Source organism: Elgaria multicarinata, chromosome 5 (genome assembly GCF_023053635.1).
Source record: "Elgaria multicarinata webbii isolate HBS135686 ecotype San Diego chromosome 5, rElgMul1.1.pri, whole genome shotgun sequence".
Lineage (NCBI taxonomy): Eukaryota > Metazoa > Chordata > Lepidosauria > Squamata > Anguidae > Elgaria > Elgaria multicarinata.
The window spans coordinates 33,469,800-33,487,634 of record NC_086175.1 but is presented as its reverse complement, the minus strand read 5'-3'; the positions used below and the strand labels follow the sequence as shown (position 1 = coordinate 33,487,634).

Sequence of the window (17,835 nt, the reverse complement as noted above, 5' to 3'; positions counted from 1 at the left end):
TGGGGCGGGAAAGGGGGATAGTATGGGTGTCAAGGCACTGTGAGGAGGCGGGAGACGGCAAGCGAGTCGCCCACAGCCGCGGCAATAGGTCCAGCCGTCTGCGTGAAGAGCGTGGCCCCTCCTCGTCCCCGCCGACGCCGGACAGAGTCGGCTCCGCCTTCTCCTTCCCACCCGGCTGTTCTGCGCGCGCACGCAAGCAAGCCTCCGTCCGCACGTTCCTTCCGTAGTCCGTTGGTAGCCCTGGTGGTTTGGGGGCGAGGAGGTGCGGAGGGTGGCGGTGTCGTGGGTGATGGTGCTGAGGTGAACCCTTCCGTCCCTGGAACTGCCTGAAGGAAAGGAAGGGCTCGGGGGGGGGGGGGGTCAGCGGCGCAGCAGCAGCAGCGCTGCTTCTGCAGCTTCCGTCATCATGGCTCACTCCCCGGTGCAGCAGCCTGGCCTGCCGGGGATGCAGGTGAGAAAGCAGCTCTGCCTCCCTCCCCCTCCCTCCCTCTCCCCCTTCTCTCTTCCCCTCACCCCGCACATTTCTCTGCTTGGGCATGAAACCCCCAAATTAGAACATATTGATGGGGCGACGGGGTGTGGGGTTTGTTCCACACACTCTTCCCCCCCCCCGCGCCGCCCTGGAGTAGTTTATTGACATACAGGGGGGTTCTTTTCCTCCTGGGGTTGCTCTGAATAGGGGCAATTGGAGAGGGTTGGGCAGGGTCGGGAGGGGGGAAATCTGTGAGTGGCTGAAGGGGTCGATGGAGCGGCTTAAGTGAAGGGAGGGGGCAAGGGGGTGCTTGGGTGTGATGGAGTAACACCTCTTCAAGCAGCCAAGGAGAGGTGGATAAGCATTTTGCCCAACTTGCTCTGCTCAACTTACATTCCAAATAGGTTTATTTTTAAATTAAGGGACAATTCCTCTCCTCTTCCCCCCACCCCCCACAACACTTTAGGCGATTATTTATTCGGATCGTCCCCACTCCTGGGGACTTCAAGAGAGGCTAACAGTAATTTAGGATATATAGGGCCCCTTTCTTTTAAAGGGCTCTCCTTTTTTTGATCCACTATAGTCAAAAAGAATAGTTGACCTTCAGGGTGTCCTGTGCTGCCCATTTGGGTACGTGTGGGGGTGCTGCATGAGGAAGATGAAATGATTCTAATACAAATATAAGCTTATGGTGCATATATGTGTGTGTGCATTCCTGTGTGCCCCCCCCCCCCCCCGCTGATAGACAGAATTAAGAATTTGGATCTTTAGTTTTTCTCATTTGTTTTGGGGTTGTTGTTTTTGTTAGCAAAATCCAGATATGTTAAGTCAGCACTTTGAAGGCATCCTTGAGGTAATGTTTATTGTGGAAAAGTAAATGTACAATTTAAATGTTGCTGTTTCATGAATTCCTCTGGTGTTTTAATAAAGGAGTTTGGCTTTGATATCACTTTCAGATTCCCATGACTTTTTCACCCCGGGGTTCCAATAGCTCCCTATTATTAAAAACTTGTTTCGTATGTTTGTTGTAAATGTAAACACCTATCATGAAGACTGGATGACCAATAGCAAAGTTGCAGTTAAAAACTGTAATGTAGTTGTTAGTCTTCACTTTTACCTTGTATTCTAGTACATGCTGAATCCAGTTTCTCAAACTCTAGAGCACTGCATTTTTATGTGTTTTGGAAGGTAGGCCCCTGAGGATTGCAAAATTTGTGATAGTAAAGGCCCTCGTGTTCTGGCCTGCTTCATGCACAGAGAAAGCTGCTGCTGATGTGACTTAGCAAGTGGTGTGAAGAGGGCCTACATTCCACCAGGTGAGGGGATAGTGGCTGTTTAGGTAGGAAAAAATAACTTTGTTTTCACCAGAGCTGAGTGTCTGAGTTACTTGTGTAGTTCTCTGTCCTTCATAGTTTGCACCAATATGAATGGGTTCTTGGCTGATCTAGTGCGAGAGTGAGGTTACTGTGCAAGACTTGCCCAACTAAGACAGAAAATGCAAGCTGAGACTGGGTTGAGGAAAAGTGTGTTTCCTTGTTTTGGACATTGTGTTTATGGTGAAAGCATGAAAGGGGAGGGGTAAAATATTGATGCTACACTGAAGCTTCGGCTATTGGGCGGTATAGAAATGCAATAAATAAATAAATATTAGACCAGGCTGTCCTTTGGAACAGACAGTAGGGAAGAGAGAGTGTACTTGTAATGAACTCTAGGATTTATAGTTTGGGTAACAGAGTCTTGTGCCTTCTTAAGTGACATGCTTGCTCAAGAACTACATGCCTCAGAGAGGTTAGCAGGAATTAAGGAATTTCCTATGCATAGGCAGGAGGAAACATCAGGAGGAGTGAGAGAAGCACCATAATTATCTGGGTCAGTGGGGATCAGTTCTGCTGAAATCATCTGGGTGAGTGTTCTGGGACATGTAGATCTGGAAGAAGGGTCCTGCCAGTGTTTGACTATGAACTTGAACTTCTGAAGTGGAGGGGCAGATGCATGCTTCATGCTTTCTTCTCCTCCAGTGCCACCTGCCACTACTTCAGTGACTTTCTCCCCCACACTTTAGCTACACATGACGTGATGCTGGCCCTGCCACCTGCTCCATCTTTCCCTCTTTTCCCCACATTTAGCACTTAGCTTTCACCATTGACTCCATGATTCCTCTGCTGCTGAACAGATGAGTGGTGGGCTTAGATTTGGCTAAGGGGAGGAATGCGGTGGCAGCATGGGCATCTGTGCAGGCCGTGCAAAAGGCCTCTGAGGACTGTGGGTGACACACGTGTATATAAGAATTGATGCTAGATCCCACAGTTAAGGAACAGTGTTTAAATGGCAATTATAAGTGCACTTGTGTATACATAATATGCATACATGCCACATAGCCTTGTCTGGCTAGAAATACATATCAGGCAGCCAGAAATGTAGGGGATTTAAACAAAGAAGCTGAAGAGCACCAATCAATTTTCCATTTTTCAACATAGAGAGGGGGTTTGGGGGTAAGATGGAGAATGGAAAGGGGTTTTCAAGTTTGTGTTGCTCAGATATTCATGACTAGACTTTGGGAACTGTTCAAGGGCAGCCCTTTTTGAATGTCCTAAGTCATCAACATCTTGTGATCAACTGGATTAAAGACTGCAGAGGATTCAGCAGGATATAGTTACTCATTTTGAAATGTAGGTGAAGTTATTGACTAAAGCGAGAGTTACACTGGTTGGAGCGGAGAGAATTTCTGGTGTCCAGGTATAAAAGGTGTAAGTAGAGAACCATAGGTCTACAAACACAGGCTCAGTTTATTGAATGAAAAAAAATATTTTTTATGTTTTAAACCTATGAAATATTATCATTCATATTTAGTACATTGTGGCATATCATCATGAAATGGGATCCAAAAAAGTGACAACTATATGCAATATAATCCAAACCCAATTTCCCTTAATTTAGGCATCCTGTTTTGAATGGAAAACAAATTATAGCAAGCTTTAAATAGCAATATTTCTATTGGAACATTCTGATTATATCTATTCCAATACAATAGAACTCTGTACCATTCTTCTTGTAGCAAATCTTTATCTTATCAGCATTTTCCATATACTTGTAAAACCTAATCAAGTGTGTAAATTTCATCATACATAGCATACTCTAAATTCCTTCTAACCAATCCTCAAAAGGGGGCCTTCAGAATCCTTTCACTTCATGGCTATTCCTCTCCTTGCTGTTGCGATCAGGTTACAATATCTCTTTATATCTTTATAAAATTATATTCATGTATTGAGTTCACCTGGTTTATTGTTTGTTAGTTGCTTGCCTAACACAAATTTATATTTTCACCCTCTATGCCCCTCAAGGGCTGGTAGAATAATTTTAAAACTGAAACCACCAGTGCTGTAAATCCAAGGAAGTTACTTGTCCATATTTTTTTTTCTCCTAGCCTATCTGCCCATGTTAGTTATTTGGGATCGTAAAGGCAAAACAAACCCAAACAGCCCCAAATTTTGGAAAACTTCCCTAATTAGTTGCTGGGAAGAAATTCTTATTCACCACAGGGAACCAGATTAGTTGAAAACTTGAATAAAATGCACATAATTAAGGATTATATCTTCTCATCATTAATTGCCCTTTCAGTAAGTTACATGCGTCTATGTGATTCTGTATTGCTCTGCTGTAAAACTGGAATAGAAAACTTTATTGCTGCTCATAATAGAAACCTTGCTTGGCCAAAGAAGTTGTGAAAGCTGGCATTTTATTATGGTCTTTATCTGTAGATATATTATTAGCTAACTAATACTAGTTGGCCCATACTAAAACTTGGATCCAGTCTTTATATTCATACTCTTATGTTGCTAGGTGGGTATATGGGAGGCATGGATAGATTTCCCATTCCCTGTAGCACCCTTTCATGGTGCTGGTGTATATGCCTGTGGGTTCACGCTGCTGGGATTGGACCTTTATTGAACCCTTTTGGACTCTTCCATATGTGGCTGATGCTCCAATGCGTGATCAGATTGGAACCCTGGTATTTTTTTTAAATAAGATGCAAGATTGGCCCCAGAGCATGGTCTAAGGGTATGTAATGCAGGAAAGCTTGCTGAAGCTAAGCAGGCTTGGTTTTGATCAGTGCCTAATTCACCACCTTAAATTCTTTGAAAATTATAATAAAAAAGTTGAATCTAAATGTAATAAAATAGGGAAAGGGAACTTCCAGTCCATGGAGGCTTGAGCTCCCTTCACAGGCACCCCCCACCTCGCCAAACCGTGGCCCCTAAGGCTAGTGGGGCTTTGTGGGAGGTGAGTAAAGGAATCCCCTCTGTTGTCTCTGATCTGCGATGGGAGATAACAGTGATGATTCCCTTGTGTGCTTCTTCCCCGCCCAATTTGGAGGCTGAGTAGTGTACTAAGGGCTTCCCTGGCTGAGGCACTGAGTGGTGAAGCAATCTTCCACCTGGCACCTTGGCCGAAGAGGCTTTGCTTTGTCTGGGCTTTCTCTTGCTACCCTGCGTGCAGTGAAGCTGGGCATGGAGGGGACTGATTGCCTTGCCGAGGCTTTTTTCTTGGCTAGGGAAAGCCCAGGTGGCACAGAGTTGACCTGGCTCAGTCCCTATTGTTCTGTGAAGGGAACGCAGGGGATTGAGCATTCTTGGCTTTGCCCACCCATGTCCTCCTCAATGGGGAAAGAAGCGGGGTGGGCAAAACTATCCTGGCTGTATTGATGGGCGGATGCTCTACCTGGCACCTTGGCTGGGATGGCTTTGCTGCACGCTGGACTTCCCTGACAAGGGGAAGAATGGCCCCTGACCAAAGCATGGAGGATCTTGCATTGTATTCAGATTTGACAGATTGGATTTTTTTGTTTGCCAATATGTAAGGAATGTCAGTGCAAAAATCCATTAGACGAGGATCCTATTATTCATAGACCTGGTTTGTATGTAATGGCAGGAGTGAGCTTTCCTCCTCTGGTGTGCTTCTCACTTCCACTTTCTGTGGACAACCTATGATTGGCCCATTTGTAGATTGTGATTTTGATATTCAATCCTGGAGTGCTGGGTTGTAAATAACCCAGCAGTTAACCCATGGTTTGTTGTAGGGTTAACTGCTGTATTTTTTAGCCCCTAAACAACCCAGTGGTCTGGATTTACATGTCCTACTCAGAATCTATGAAAAGGCTGATTGTGGGTTGTTTATTGAAAGTGAAAGTGAGGAGTGCACCACAGGCAGCTCACTTTCACTCATGCCCAGTAAATTGCGGGCTAATTAACCCACAATTTGCTGTTACGTGTGAACTGGACCAAATAGTCTCTCTTGTGGCTTGTATTATAAAACTAGCAACTGCTTTTGCAGTTTCCCGCCTCTTCTAAACAGTTGAAATGTCTCTCCGAAGGCTTAGTTACATTGATGGTGCTATATAAATAAATAATAATAATAATAATAATAATGACAGTAAGAGCTTTAAGTTAAAATTTTGCTTTTGGACCCACCTACCACTGGAATACGGTCCCTATGAGATTAATGTGGTCCCTTGCATAGGTAGCTTAATTGTGCATGTGGGATCCCAAGACTGGGTTCAGGCAATGTGATGGTTTATTTTACCTATGATAGCTGAGCATGTTGTCTATGATCTCTTTTCCCACCCATGGTGGGTTATTTCCTCCAAATAATTCACCCTGGGAACCCACGGTCTGCAGTAAGTGTTATTTTACCTGTGGTGGGTTAGCATGTCATCTGTTGCTCCTGTGTGGGTTACGGAAATTGCCTGCGGAGCCACTCAGGAAGAGCGGCTAAAAACGCTGCTGCTGCTCTTCTCCTCTTGAATGATCTCTGAGCAAACTTGTTTTCCTGCCTCTAACTCCAAAGAAGTCTCCCCCGCCCCACTGCATTCAGTTCCCAAATGATTTCACATGTGGATACATCATCTCTTCTTCATGAAAATGTAAAGCAGGAACCCGTTTATTAAATTTTGTCCCATTCATGCAAACTTTCAAGAAGTTGAAACTGTCCCTCCTTTTTTGGTGCAGTATAATCATTCCTCCATTCTAATCAGGCCACCCTTTCTCAATTTAGCAGAACAGGAGAAGGTAGTAGTGGGAAGAGAAGCAAACTGTGTATTTCATATGTGGATAAATCCTCACATTTCCATGAAAATGCAAAGTCCTGCATTTATCCAGTGGCTCCCCATAAGGAGAACCTGTATATTAAATTTTGTTCCATTTCTGCAAACTTTCAAGGAGTCGTCCCCCCCCCCCGGTTTTGTTGCACATGGGTGGGAAAGGCAAAGGCTTATAAACCCGTAAAGGAAGCTGAGATGCTTCCCCAGCTAGGCGGTAGGACTGCAGGGGGAAGAAGGACTAGGAGGGAAGGAAATAAATTATGCTACATAGTTTATTTGTCTGATTGTCGGGACACAGTAGACTATTTGCAAAATAAACGACTGTGCATAATTTATAAACCACCATGGGTTAACATGATGCATGAAAAAATCCCAAAGGTTTCTGGAGAGGGTTGTTGAACAAGGGGTACCAGCTTCTAAATGAGGAATGTGAACATCTGTAACTCCTGCAAATGTAGGTGTGAAGATATCATTGATAGTGGGTAACACCTTGATATAACAAAATATGAAGGATGCCTCTTCAACATAGCATTAAACATGGAATATTTTACACAATAGATCACGGTCTACTGACTGGTATTCCAACCCCTGTTGTTCGCGTGCTGTTCTATATAGAATCCACATTATTACACTGTATTTCGTTTCCCATAATCTTGGGTGGTTTTTAAAAATAGAATCTAGACTATAGCTGTCATGATTGTAGAACAAAGGTTGTAAATATGTTCTTAGTGTATGTTGAAAGCTCAGTCATCCAAAATAACAGAGGGGTTAGAGTTGCAATGGCTAGAGCAGAAAGATTTTTCTCCCTGCATCACAGTCTTTTCTTCCCATCACCCATTGACCCCTGTTTCTGGCCTCTTGCACTCCCAACTAAGTTTTCTGGTCTGTTGCATTCCTAGCCCTAACATATATTTTCTCTGTATAGTATCTTAGTTCTGCAGCCCCGCAAATATAATAGTTATATAATTTAAGTAATTGAATGCAAATTGGCATTCTGTTTAAAAAAAGAATAATTTTAATGTGGCATTTTAAACTTTTTACTATTTCAACTTTTATATTCACTGCTGCAGAATTTGCTTAAGACATGGAGCAGTATACAAATGTTGTAAAATAAATAAATAAATACATTTCTCTAATTCCTTCATTTTATTTGACACAGAACTTTGGTTTCCACAGTGCATCATTTGGATTCCTTTAGATCTGGGTTTTCCTGCACTTCTGCCCACTGTAGTCTACATAGGGCTCCATTTTTTACCTTCAAAGAATGGGGAGCACAACCAAATTGCAATGGGAGAAGTCATTGGAAATAGGCTAGAATAGCATCAATTTTCCCCATTTCTGGTTGAAATAATGGTGGTGATATGAAAACTGTCAGCCAAACTACTTGTAATAAACTGTAAGCTGCATTGTAAATGAAAACATTTTAACAACAACAATAACTTGTTTTTGTTTTCTGTATTTCTGCCAGAATCTGAAAGCAGATCCAGAAGAACTCTTTACAAAACTGGAGAAGATTGGCAAGGGATCATTTGGTGAAGTTTTTAAAGGAATTGACAATCGAACTCAAAAAGTTGTTGCGATAAAAATTATTGATCTTGAAGAAGCTGAAGATGAAATAGAAGACATTCAACAGGAAATCACAGTACTGAGTCAGTGTGACAGTCCATATGTTACCAAATATTATGGATCCTATTTAAAGGTAAAAGCCTTTCTTGATGTTGAAAGATCATATTTAAAATATACATGATTTATGAATCAAGATATTGAGGTGCCTTGAACTCTAGACAAAATGACTTATCTTTTCTAAAAGTTGTAAGAGTTAAATGGAGAGTGTTTTGTATGTTTCTGATCATAAGTTAGAACAGTTAATGTGCGTGTTGAATGTTGAGCAAATCCAAAAGTGATGTACTTACGTTTTTAAGAAAATAGAATATGCTGGGTGTGTGTTATACATAATCTCTATCTCCTACACTGTTTTTATACCAATTGAAATATATCCCCGCCCCCCCCCCCCACAAAAAAAATCTAGGGAATTGTTATTTTGGGAGAATGCTGAGTGTTGGGTATCCATGGCTCCCTTTACAGAAGTATATTTCGCAGAACTCCCTGCATACAGGCAAAGACTTAAGAATTATGAGAGTAAAAGACTGATTGCACACCTGGGATTTCCCAAATCCTCCCCACTGCAGCATTGTGTACCATCCAAAGCCTCTCCTGGTGGTGGGGTCCCTTGGGTAACATTTAAGATATAGTGAGGGAGAACTGGCAAGAATCAGGTGAAGGCAGCTTGGAGAAGCACAGCTTGATTTTCATATTCTCACATGTAGGGGGTATGGAAGAATTACTAGCTAAGTTTGTAAACAGGGCTATTTAATATTGGTTTCATGGGTGTTATACAGGTACTAGCTCTCCTCTCACAATCTGCTTGCATTTGATATATAGAAATTTGTGATGTTAGAAATCCAAGTGAGGAATTGTTTCTGGCAACAGGTTCTTTTCATGTCATTAATGATGATTACCCCAACATGATACAGCTTGGAGAACTGTCACTTTTTATTCATCTCTTTGGCTTAGGTTTCTTTTGAGTGGTTGATGTTCAAGGCCTTGAGGCCTTGATTCAAATATGTACATGTTTCTTCTAAAAGACAAAGTGGAGCAAGTTCTATGTTGCACATTCAGGAAGTGAAACCTGAAACAGGAAAAATAAAGGAATCCATTGGAAAAGAGAGAAAAAGACTTGGTTCGAACAACACAATAGTCACCAGTTGCTTAAATAATCGACCGTTGCTTAAATAGTGCACTGTTGACTATTGTCTGTTGAGCATTTTACACACAACGGTTGGTTATTTCCCAGAATTGAATTCCCACAATTGATTATTGTGTCATGTTGCGGGCGTTGTCGAATATTTCACATGCCTACAGAGTTGCGAGGCAAGAGTGGCAGAAACCCCTATCACTCTTGCCCAGCAGGGCCCTATAGGTATGTGTCAGCCAGCCTGGAAAGCATGTGGGTAGACGCCAATTTGTATTTATATCCTGCCTCAAAGTGGCCTTATACAATTTAAAACGTATAAATTTTAAAACCTACGAATAGAAATATACAAAAGTTTAAAATATATTCCAATATTAAAACATTAAAAATACACGACAATTTTAAAAGACATTAGCACAGACGGAGGCCCAGATTAATCGACAAAGGCCTGCTGGCACAAAAAATATTTTGCCTGCCTCCGAAAGCACATCAAGAAGGGAACCAGTCTAGCTTCCCTGGGAAGAGAATTCTAGAGCACTAGAGCAGCCACTGAGAAGGCCCTCTCCCGTGTTCCCACCAAGCATGCCTGTGATGGTGGTGGGACTGAAAGAAGGGCTTCCCCTGAAGATCTCAAAGCATAGGCAGGCTCATAAGGGAGAATATGGTCTTGGACCTGAGCTGTATAGGGTTTTATAGATCATAATCAGCATTTTGAATTGTGCCTGGAAACAGACTAGAAGCCAGTGTTGCTGTTTTAACAGGGGAGTTGTATGTTCCCTGTAACCAGCCGTGGTCAACCATCTGGCTGCAGCTCTTTGAACCAGCAGAAGTTTCCAAACACTCTTTAATGGCAGCCCCACCTAGAGCGTGTTACAGTAGTGCCAAATGGGATGTAACTAAGGCATGTGTCACTGTGGCCAGGTCTGACATCTCTAGGAATGGGCACAGCTGGTGCACTAGCTTTAATTGTGCAGATGCACTCCTGGGCACCGCTGAAACCTGGGCAACATTTATATCCTGCCTTTCCTCCGAGTACCCCAAGGTGGTGTACATGATCCTCTTCCTCCTCTCCATTTTATCCTCAACAATCCTGTGAGGTAGGTTAGGCTAGAAGTTAGTGACTGGTCCAAAGTCACCCAGTGAACTTCATAGAGTCCCAGTCCAACACTCTACCCACTGTACAACACCGCACAGACTTTTATATTGCCAAAGATCTTTTCATATAACAGAAGGAAGATAGAGAAGTTTATCAAAAAAAAAATACTGTATTACTTGCTCTGTATCAGTTAATCTGTAGAACCACCTAGACCACAACTACTTGCATCAAATTACTATAGATGCATGTGTAGGTCTGAAGATATCACTGCAACTGGCTGCCTTAGAAATATGGAATGTCTGACCTGTGCCAAGTAATAGGTGCTGCCATTTTAGTAGCTTGTTGTATGATCAGGAGAGATTGGCTCAGAAGGTGGCTCACTTGTTTACAGAGACCTATTTGCCACTTAGGTAGGTCCCATTGCTTTTGGGTGCTCTATGCTGTGGCTGCTTTTCCTGTACAGCACCATGTACATTGATGGCGCTATGTAAATAAATAAATAAATAATAATAATAATAATAATAGAAGGTGCATGCAGGACCCACAGTTACTGCATTGCCAGTCCTCAGTAGCAGCCCCAGTTTCAGACTTTTTATATCTTTGTGTCACTAAGAAAATAGTTTTTCACAGCCCCACAGTACATTTTAGTGCATGTTTTCAAAAAATAATAATTCTTGGGGCGGATCCAAACTTGACTGTATTTAGAATTTCTAAAGTCCCATTGATTTCACTCTAAGTATGGTATAGATACTTGTACTACAGAAGAATTGTTCTCACTGAGCTGGATTTAAGAAATCTCTTTCTTGGTACATCAGATTAGTAGTGCTATTTCACCACTAGATGGCCCTGAATTGTCAGTATATTTTGTGCAACAAAGATATGACCCCCATATTATTGACCGGTTAGTTTTCTTTTAAACTCGATGGGCGGTATCCAATGCTGCGGGTGCTCCCATGGACATGACAGAATGAGTGGCGGCACAGTAGCAGTATTGAGATACTGCTTGGTTTATGCTCAGAAGGAGAGGAAAAAATCCTGATCTTTCTGTCCTTTCTTAAGTTTTAAAAGGAGTAAAATATTTTAAGTGTAACTTGTAAGTTATGAAAATTAGAAATTAAAACAATATAAAATTCCAGTAGATCTAAAGCTCTAGCTAACTGGAGCTAGATGTAACACCTATTTGAGAGGTTTACAGAGGGGGGCAAGGTAGAGCAGTGACACAGTTTTAGGATGGGAGAAAGAACCAGGGAGAGTGTTTCTTTTTTGTGAGTTGAGTCTGATACAGGGATGGTGGCCTTTATTAGAACTAATTTTCTTAAATTAGTATTTTTGTAAAATATGGGAATAAAGGGGAAATGTCTTGTCAGCCATTGTTCAGTCTCCTGTCTAAAGCATCTTTTTTGGAAAGAACTCGTCACTTAACTCTGGTGATGGATGCCCTTGAATAAGTGACATAAATAAATTACTCCAGTTATTCCTTTCTCATGAGTTGAGCCCACTTTGAAGTAATTCAATCAATTCCTACGTAGACCTAGTTTGCATGTCATGGTAAGCTACTATGGGTTATTTCACCTGTGGGGCTCTGAAACGCACGCTGGTCACCTTTTGGAAAGTACAAGCCATGGTGAAGGCACACCGCGGCTTGTTGTGTCGTGCAAACCTTGTCTTTGTGGGTTATTTGAGGGTTAAACAGCCTTAGGATAACCCCAGAACAAGCCATGAAAAGTCTGAAACTGGGGCTGTTACTGAGTACTGGCAACAAAGTAACTGTGGGAGGAAGTCTTGGTCCTACATGGGTTGATCTAGGATTATTCAAGGGTTATTTGACCCATGACGTCTGGGTTCGCATAACATGACAAGCTGTGGTGCACTCCTGCTGCAGCTTCCGTATTCAAAATGGTGGCGGGGGCAAATCTCAGAGTATGGAAACAATTCTGCATTTAGCTTTCTGAGCCACTTTTCTTCCTGGCTCCAGTTGGTGGACTTTATGTTTTTGCAAAAAAAGCAAAGTAAAACATACAAACCTAAAGTCTGCCCACACCTATATTAGTGACAGATTTCATGATAGTTCTGGTGACCTTTTCCTACTACTGTCAACCCCGTGTTGCCATGGGGGCTAGTAGTGTGTGAATGATTGGATAAAAATACATTTGCTTGTTTCCAACTGGAAGAACTGTACACTTTTATCTGCTACAAATAAACTGGCAAAGGTAAAAACAAACAAAAAATCTTTTTAAAAAGAGCATTTACCATTTCTTTAAGTTGAAAGGATAAACCTCCAGAACCACAATTCACAGAGTTCCTTGTGTGTCCCTTGGCATGGGATTACTCCCCGCCTACCAATGTGAATGGTTTGGGGTGGGTGGGTTGAAGCTTGTTTTCTCCTTTCATAATCCTCTCGCCACCCCTCAAAACTACAACTCCCACAGTTCTTTGCACTTGCTCCCTCAGACTGGCCCTGGACCACTTGTACCACAACTCTAGTTTCTCTTCCAGCTGCAGCTGGCCTGTAGTGGCTGCTTTCTTGGGGGCCTTCCTGTTCCAGCTGGGCTGGCCTTGAGGCTTTGGGGTAGGCCTGATCGGGTTTGGAAAGGATGCACTCTTGTTGCTGTGCATGTGTGAATGAGGGCAGCATATGGACAGAGCTCCTCTTCAGTGGGTGCAACCCTCTCTGACCATGCACCGTCTTATCCTAGGACAGTCTCAGCAGCAGGAGGGAAGCCTGGGTGGGGCTCATTATGATGGCTATGGGCGGCAGCAGCAGCAGCAGTGATGGGAATATGAAGGGTATCATGAGACTTCCATTTCAGAGGAATAGGAGACTGTTTGGTGTGGGGCCAAGAAACATAATGTTTTGCTATTAAAGCTCGAGCATTGAACGTTTTCACAGTTTCAACATTTTCGGCACAACTACACTCTCAAGCTTTAGTTTAAACAAAATTAGCAAAATTGATCTCGTAGATCTTGAGTAATAAGCCTTACACTACCACATTCTTATATAGATGCTCCCTCACTTTAAATTAAAAAGTTCTCTGCAGTATGTGTCTCAAATCTCTGTGGCTGTAGGTTATGTCTTGTCTTGCGATCAAATTGCTGTTACCATGCCTTTCAAATTTTCTTCTTCTCCAAACTAATCAAACCCATCTTCTTTGGTCCTTCCTCCTAATAGTTTTTTTTAAAAAATACTCCAGGTGTCTAGCCTCAAATGGATGTGACCAGAACCAAATTTAGTACTACAGCATAGATCTCAATTGTGAATATCATGGGAGAATTAGTGAGAGTAATCTCTTCTGTCATACTTGAAATAACACGGTGTTGTATTGCTTCCCCTCCAACCTTTTTTTTCAGGGGGGGGGGAGCTCAAGTTAGAGCACACATATTTTAAGGGTCCCAATTCCTCCTTGTAACATTTTCAGGATAAAGGACACTTCAGCAGGATCTACACTACTGCTTTATAACGGGTTATAACAGTTTTGACAACTGTTTGGGCCCAGGACACATTATATATACCATTTTCAAAGTGTTATATCCTGCTTGGTCTAGATCTGGCCTTCCTGAACCCTTTTTCCCCGGCATCATCATCCTATTTTGAGAACAAAATGTAGAGCCTCTTCTAGAAACAGCTGGGCTCAAGAACATATTGAGCTGCTAATAAGGAGGCTGATTTGATTATTAGACCCCAGTCTCAAATTTCTTCTTTGCATTCATTGAATAACAATAAGACATCCATGGGGTCAGCTGAGGTGGATGGTTATAGATAAACTGAGGGGGATAGTTAGTAGTAAGCTTATCAGTTGCAAATAACCTTTCACCCATTGACTGATTTTGGCCTCCTTCTCATGTAATGACAGCTCATGGGTTGTTCGGGCCAAACAGCTTTCTGAAACAACCAGTGAGTTCATTCTCTGGGTTGTTTAATCCTCAACAAGAGTACCAGGTTTGGATGTCATGACTAATAATCCAGGAACATTCCTGGATTGTTCAGGAAAGCAGGTGCAAAGCAGAAGTGGTGAGTGTGCAGAGTGCTCCTGTGAGGAAGTACTGTACTCCTGCACAGCCCTCACAATTCATAAGTTGTTCAACCCATGAATTGACGTTATGTGTGAACCAAGCCAGTGTATTCACAGACTGATAATATTCTATCCTTGACAGCAAAGCTTCATAATTCCTCCCAAGAAAGATGCATATAATAATTTAAGTGTATGTTAAGCAAGTTATTATATGTTTGCCCTCAGTGTTGATTCAAATGGATGTAGGAGGCTATAAATATATATACATAAATGTTCATGAACAACAGTGGTATTTCAAGTACATCTTTTGGGCATGAGACCACCTTTAGATGCATGCAGTAAATGGAAGTAATCTCTCCCCCCCCCTTTTTTTTTCTTTTCTGTTTTGAAATTGACAGCCTTGTGCTTGCTTTGTGGCTCCTGGAGAATTTAAAAAGCATGTTGTGGAGGTCAGGAACTGTGATAGGTTTAAAAATAAAAGATAAAAGCTCTGGACATGTTGAGTGGGTTGCATACTCTCTGGGATTGCAGCCATTGAGTTTTCCGAAAAGCCTTTACTTCTGTGATTGGAGTGAACGAATTGCAAGGTGACGGAAGTGCTAATGCTAAGCAAAGATTTATTGGCAGTGAATTGAGCTTGGATGGTATCTATCTGCAGGGTTGGTGAATTGAGCACTGTGGGCTGTGTTGAAGGAGCATCCTAAGCCTGAGACCTGATATTAGGGTCATGTGAAACAATATGCATGTCATCTTGATAAACCTATTGGTTTGCTGTCAGTGGATTCTAATCCAAAATTGTCTCCTGCTGAAACTAGCTTCTTCAAATACGAAAAGTCCTTAGTCTGTCTTAATGGAATGTATCAAAAGACAATAATATTGTCATAGTTTTAATTTCTGCAGTCATGAAGATCGGAAACCAATTAGAACCCTCAGAGTCCAAGAGAGAGTATGTAGATTTCACAGCAGTGTAAGCCTGTGCTTAGGAGTCACTTGCAATCACAGAGACAGTTTGATAATCTCACTTTCCTCCCGTGCCATGGCAAGGGAAGGAAGAGGTTCTGACGAGCAGGAATGAGCTTTCCTCTGTGCCTGGTGGGCTGATGGAGGCAGAGCGGGTTGACGTGCCTCGCCCCGTCCTCTTTGGCTTGGATGATGGGCAGAGGCATGTTGGGTTGCTTTTGTGCCTGTGGGATGCGCTAAGCTCAGAGTGTGCATTGGGTGCAGAGGCAGAGCAAACTCTCTGTCCTGCCCCATCCAGATCTGAGCTGCATTTGAGACATTGCATAAGGGCAGGTACAACACACTGTTCCTTGTGTGGGGGATGATCCTGGCAATAGCAAATATTTGGTTGGCTATTCTGACCATATCCTTTGTTCTGGCAACTGCCTGATCCTGCCAAAGTGAGACACAAGTGGGCCATGTGTTTAACCTTGCACTATGGTTTGCATGCATTTAGAAGCAGGTACAGCTCTAAACTGAGAACTTTTAATCCAAAAATTATGGAAATTTGTATGCCAATATTTAAGTAAAGCTGTCCTGAAATACTCATTTCTGGCACTCCTACTTTTGTAACGTATATAAAAATTAATGGTTAACATGATGTATGGAACTTAATTTATTTCATTCACATTTAATCCATAGAATATTACATAGTCAGACTTCGTACACTCCAGGTAACTTGCAGTGATATGGTAGGTTTGGAACAAGCACACACTTAATTTCAACATATATTAAAATAATTAAAAACATAATGAACTTGAATATTTTACTTTAGTTGCTAAACACATTCTAAATTACCAGACAGGTGGATCTGGAAGATTATAGTATCTTACACACATGCTGATGGGGTGGGTGGGAGGGAAAGCCAATATGGGTTATTTTGCTTTTTTTATTTTTTTAGAAATTCAGCATGTCAAAACATGATGCATCCATGAGAATATTGTAATTAAATGTGCTTGGTGAACTGATCACTAGTAGATGAATCAATATAACCAAAGCCATTACAGGATCTACTTCTAATGGGTGTTGACACTTTGCAAATGTTTAGCTGTTAATTACTGCTTTGTTTCTACTAATTTTAGTGCATGGTACTCTACATTTTTTAGAGCTCACGAGCTTCAAGATGAGCTTGCAGTTACAGTTATACATAAAGTAATTCAATAGCACGAGGAATGAGCACGCAATTTACTGGAAATACGTCTTTGAACAAATTATTGGAGGGCATGGCTCTGCCCTCTGTGGAAGAATTTGCCAGCAAATTTTCAGCAAAATCCATGACTATGAAGTAACCCTTCTGTGTTGATGTGGCATGAAATTCTGCAGTTGGGGTAAGGGGTGCAGGGCTTGTTTTGGTGCTTGACAGGTTAGGGCAGTTCTTCTAATACCAAAACAATTTCCAGTTTTTCTCTCCATCTCATAGATGGCAGCCTATGATTGTGTTATTATACTATCCCACATATGTGCTGTTCTCTGGAAAAGGACCCTTTCTCCCGCAGAGGGAGGAGCAAGCTCAGAGGTTTTGGGTCCTAACCTCTGCTCAGTAATATGTGCTCAGCATGGCACATTCTCCAAGTGTCTGTAAATTCTCTTTAAGAGTAAGTAGAGAACCCCGTCCTCTTCCACATACACTGGGTGTGTCTGTGTATACACACACATGCACAAATGGGAGAATAATCCTGTCAAACTGGGTGGAGCTCTCAACAAAACATTTTTGGGATGGGGAATGCCAAATTCCCATCTTCCCTCCCATGTGTTTTAGAGGTGGTTTCTTTCTTAAGTAGCTTCATTGTCTGCTCTGATAATCAGAAAGTGCAAAAGTAAGGAATACTTGATATATGCAGGGATGACTATTTATGAAGAGATGTGAGAGAAAGTGGTGCAACACTGGAACTAAGCAAGCTAGAAGCAGGTGTAACATGTGAAAATGCTTTCTGTAGTTTGATCTTGCTTTCTCTTTTTTGTAATTTACATATTATTTGAACAAAATATGCAAACTTAATTGGCTGTTATAGCAATTAAAACATTGCTGCTCAGAAGCAAAAGCTTTGATCATGCAGCTGAATTGTATTTTGCACTACAGAATTATACCTGCTTACAGTGAAGGAAACAGTTATGAATCTAATGGATTTCTCTGTACTAGAGATATAAACTTTCTGGAAATTTTGAGGCTGTGGGGAAAAACTGCATTTTTTTAGTAGGGGAAATGGAAATTTGGTGGGAAATTAAAAAGTAAGAATTTTTTTAGCCCTCTTTACAGATATGAAATCACTTTCCTGTTCTAAGACTGACTTCCCCAACCTTGTGCCCTTCAGATATTTTGGATTTAGGCTTGTTTAACCCACTGTGGATTATTGTGTTGTCGGTTGGGAGTTGTTTAACCTAAGATGGCTTATTTGGCCAAAATAACAC

At 41.8% G+C, this 17,835-nt stretch overlaps 1 protein-coding gene across 2 annotated transcripts in view; it reads left to right on the top strand.

The window, feature by feature from the left end:
* Positions 1-337: 337 nt before the first annotated feature.
* STK24 (serine/threonine kinase 24) overlaps positions 338-17,835 on the top strand; it is a 30,272-nt gene continuing 12,774 nt past the window's right edge. The window contains exons 1-2 of one of the 2 annotated variants that reach the window (XM_063126081.1): positions 338-451; positions 8,038-8,268. In XM_063126081.1, the coding sequence (XP_062982151.1) occupies positions 407-451; positions 8,038-8,268 (276 nt within the window). In that variant the 5' untranslated portion in view covers positions 338-406. The remainder of the gene's footprint in view (positions 452-8,037; positions 8,269-17,835) is intronic. The other variant, XM_063126080.1, reaches the window with a different exon arrangement.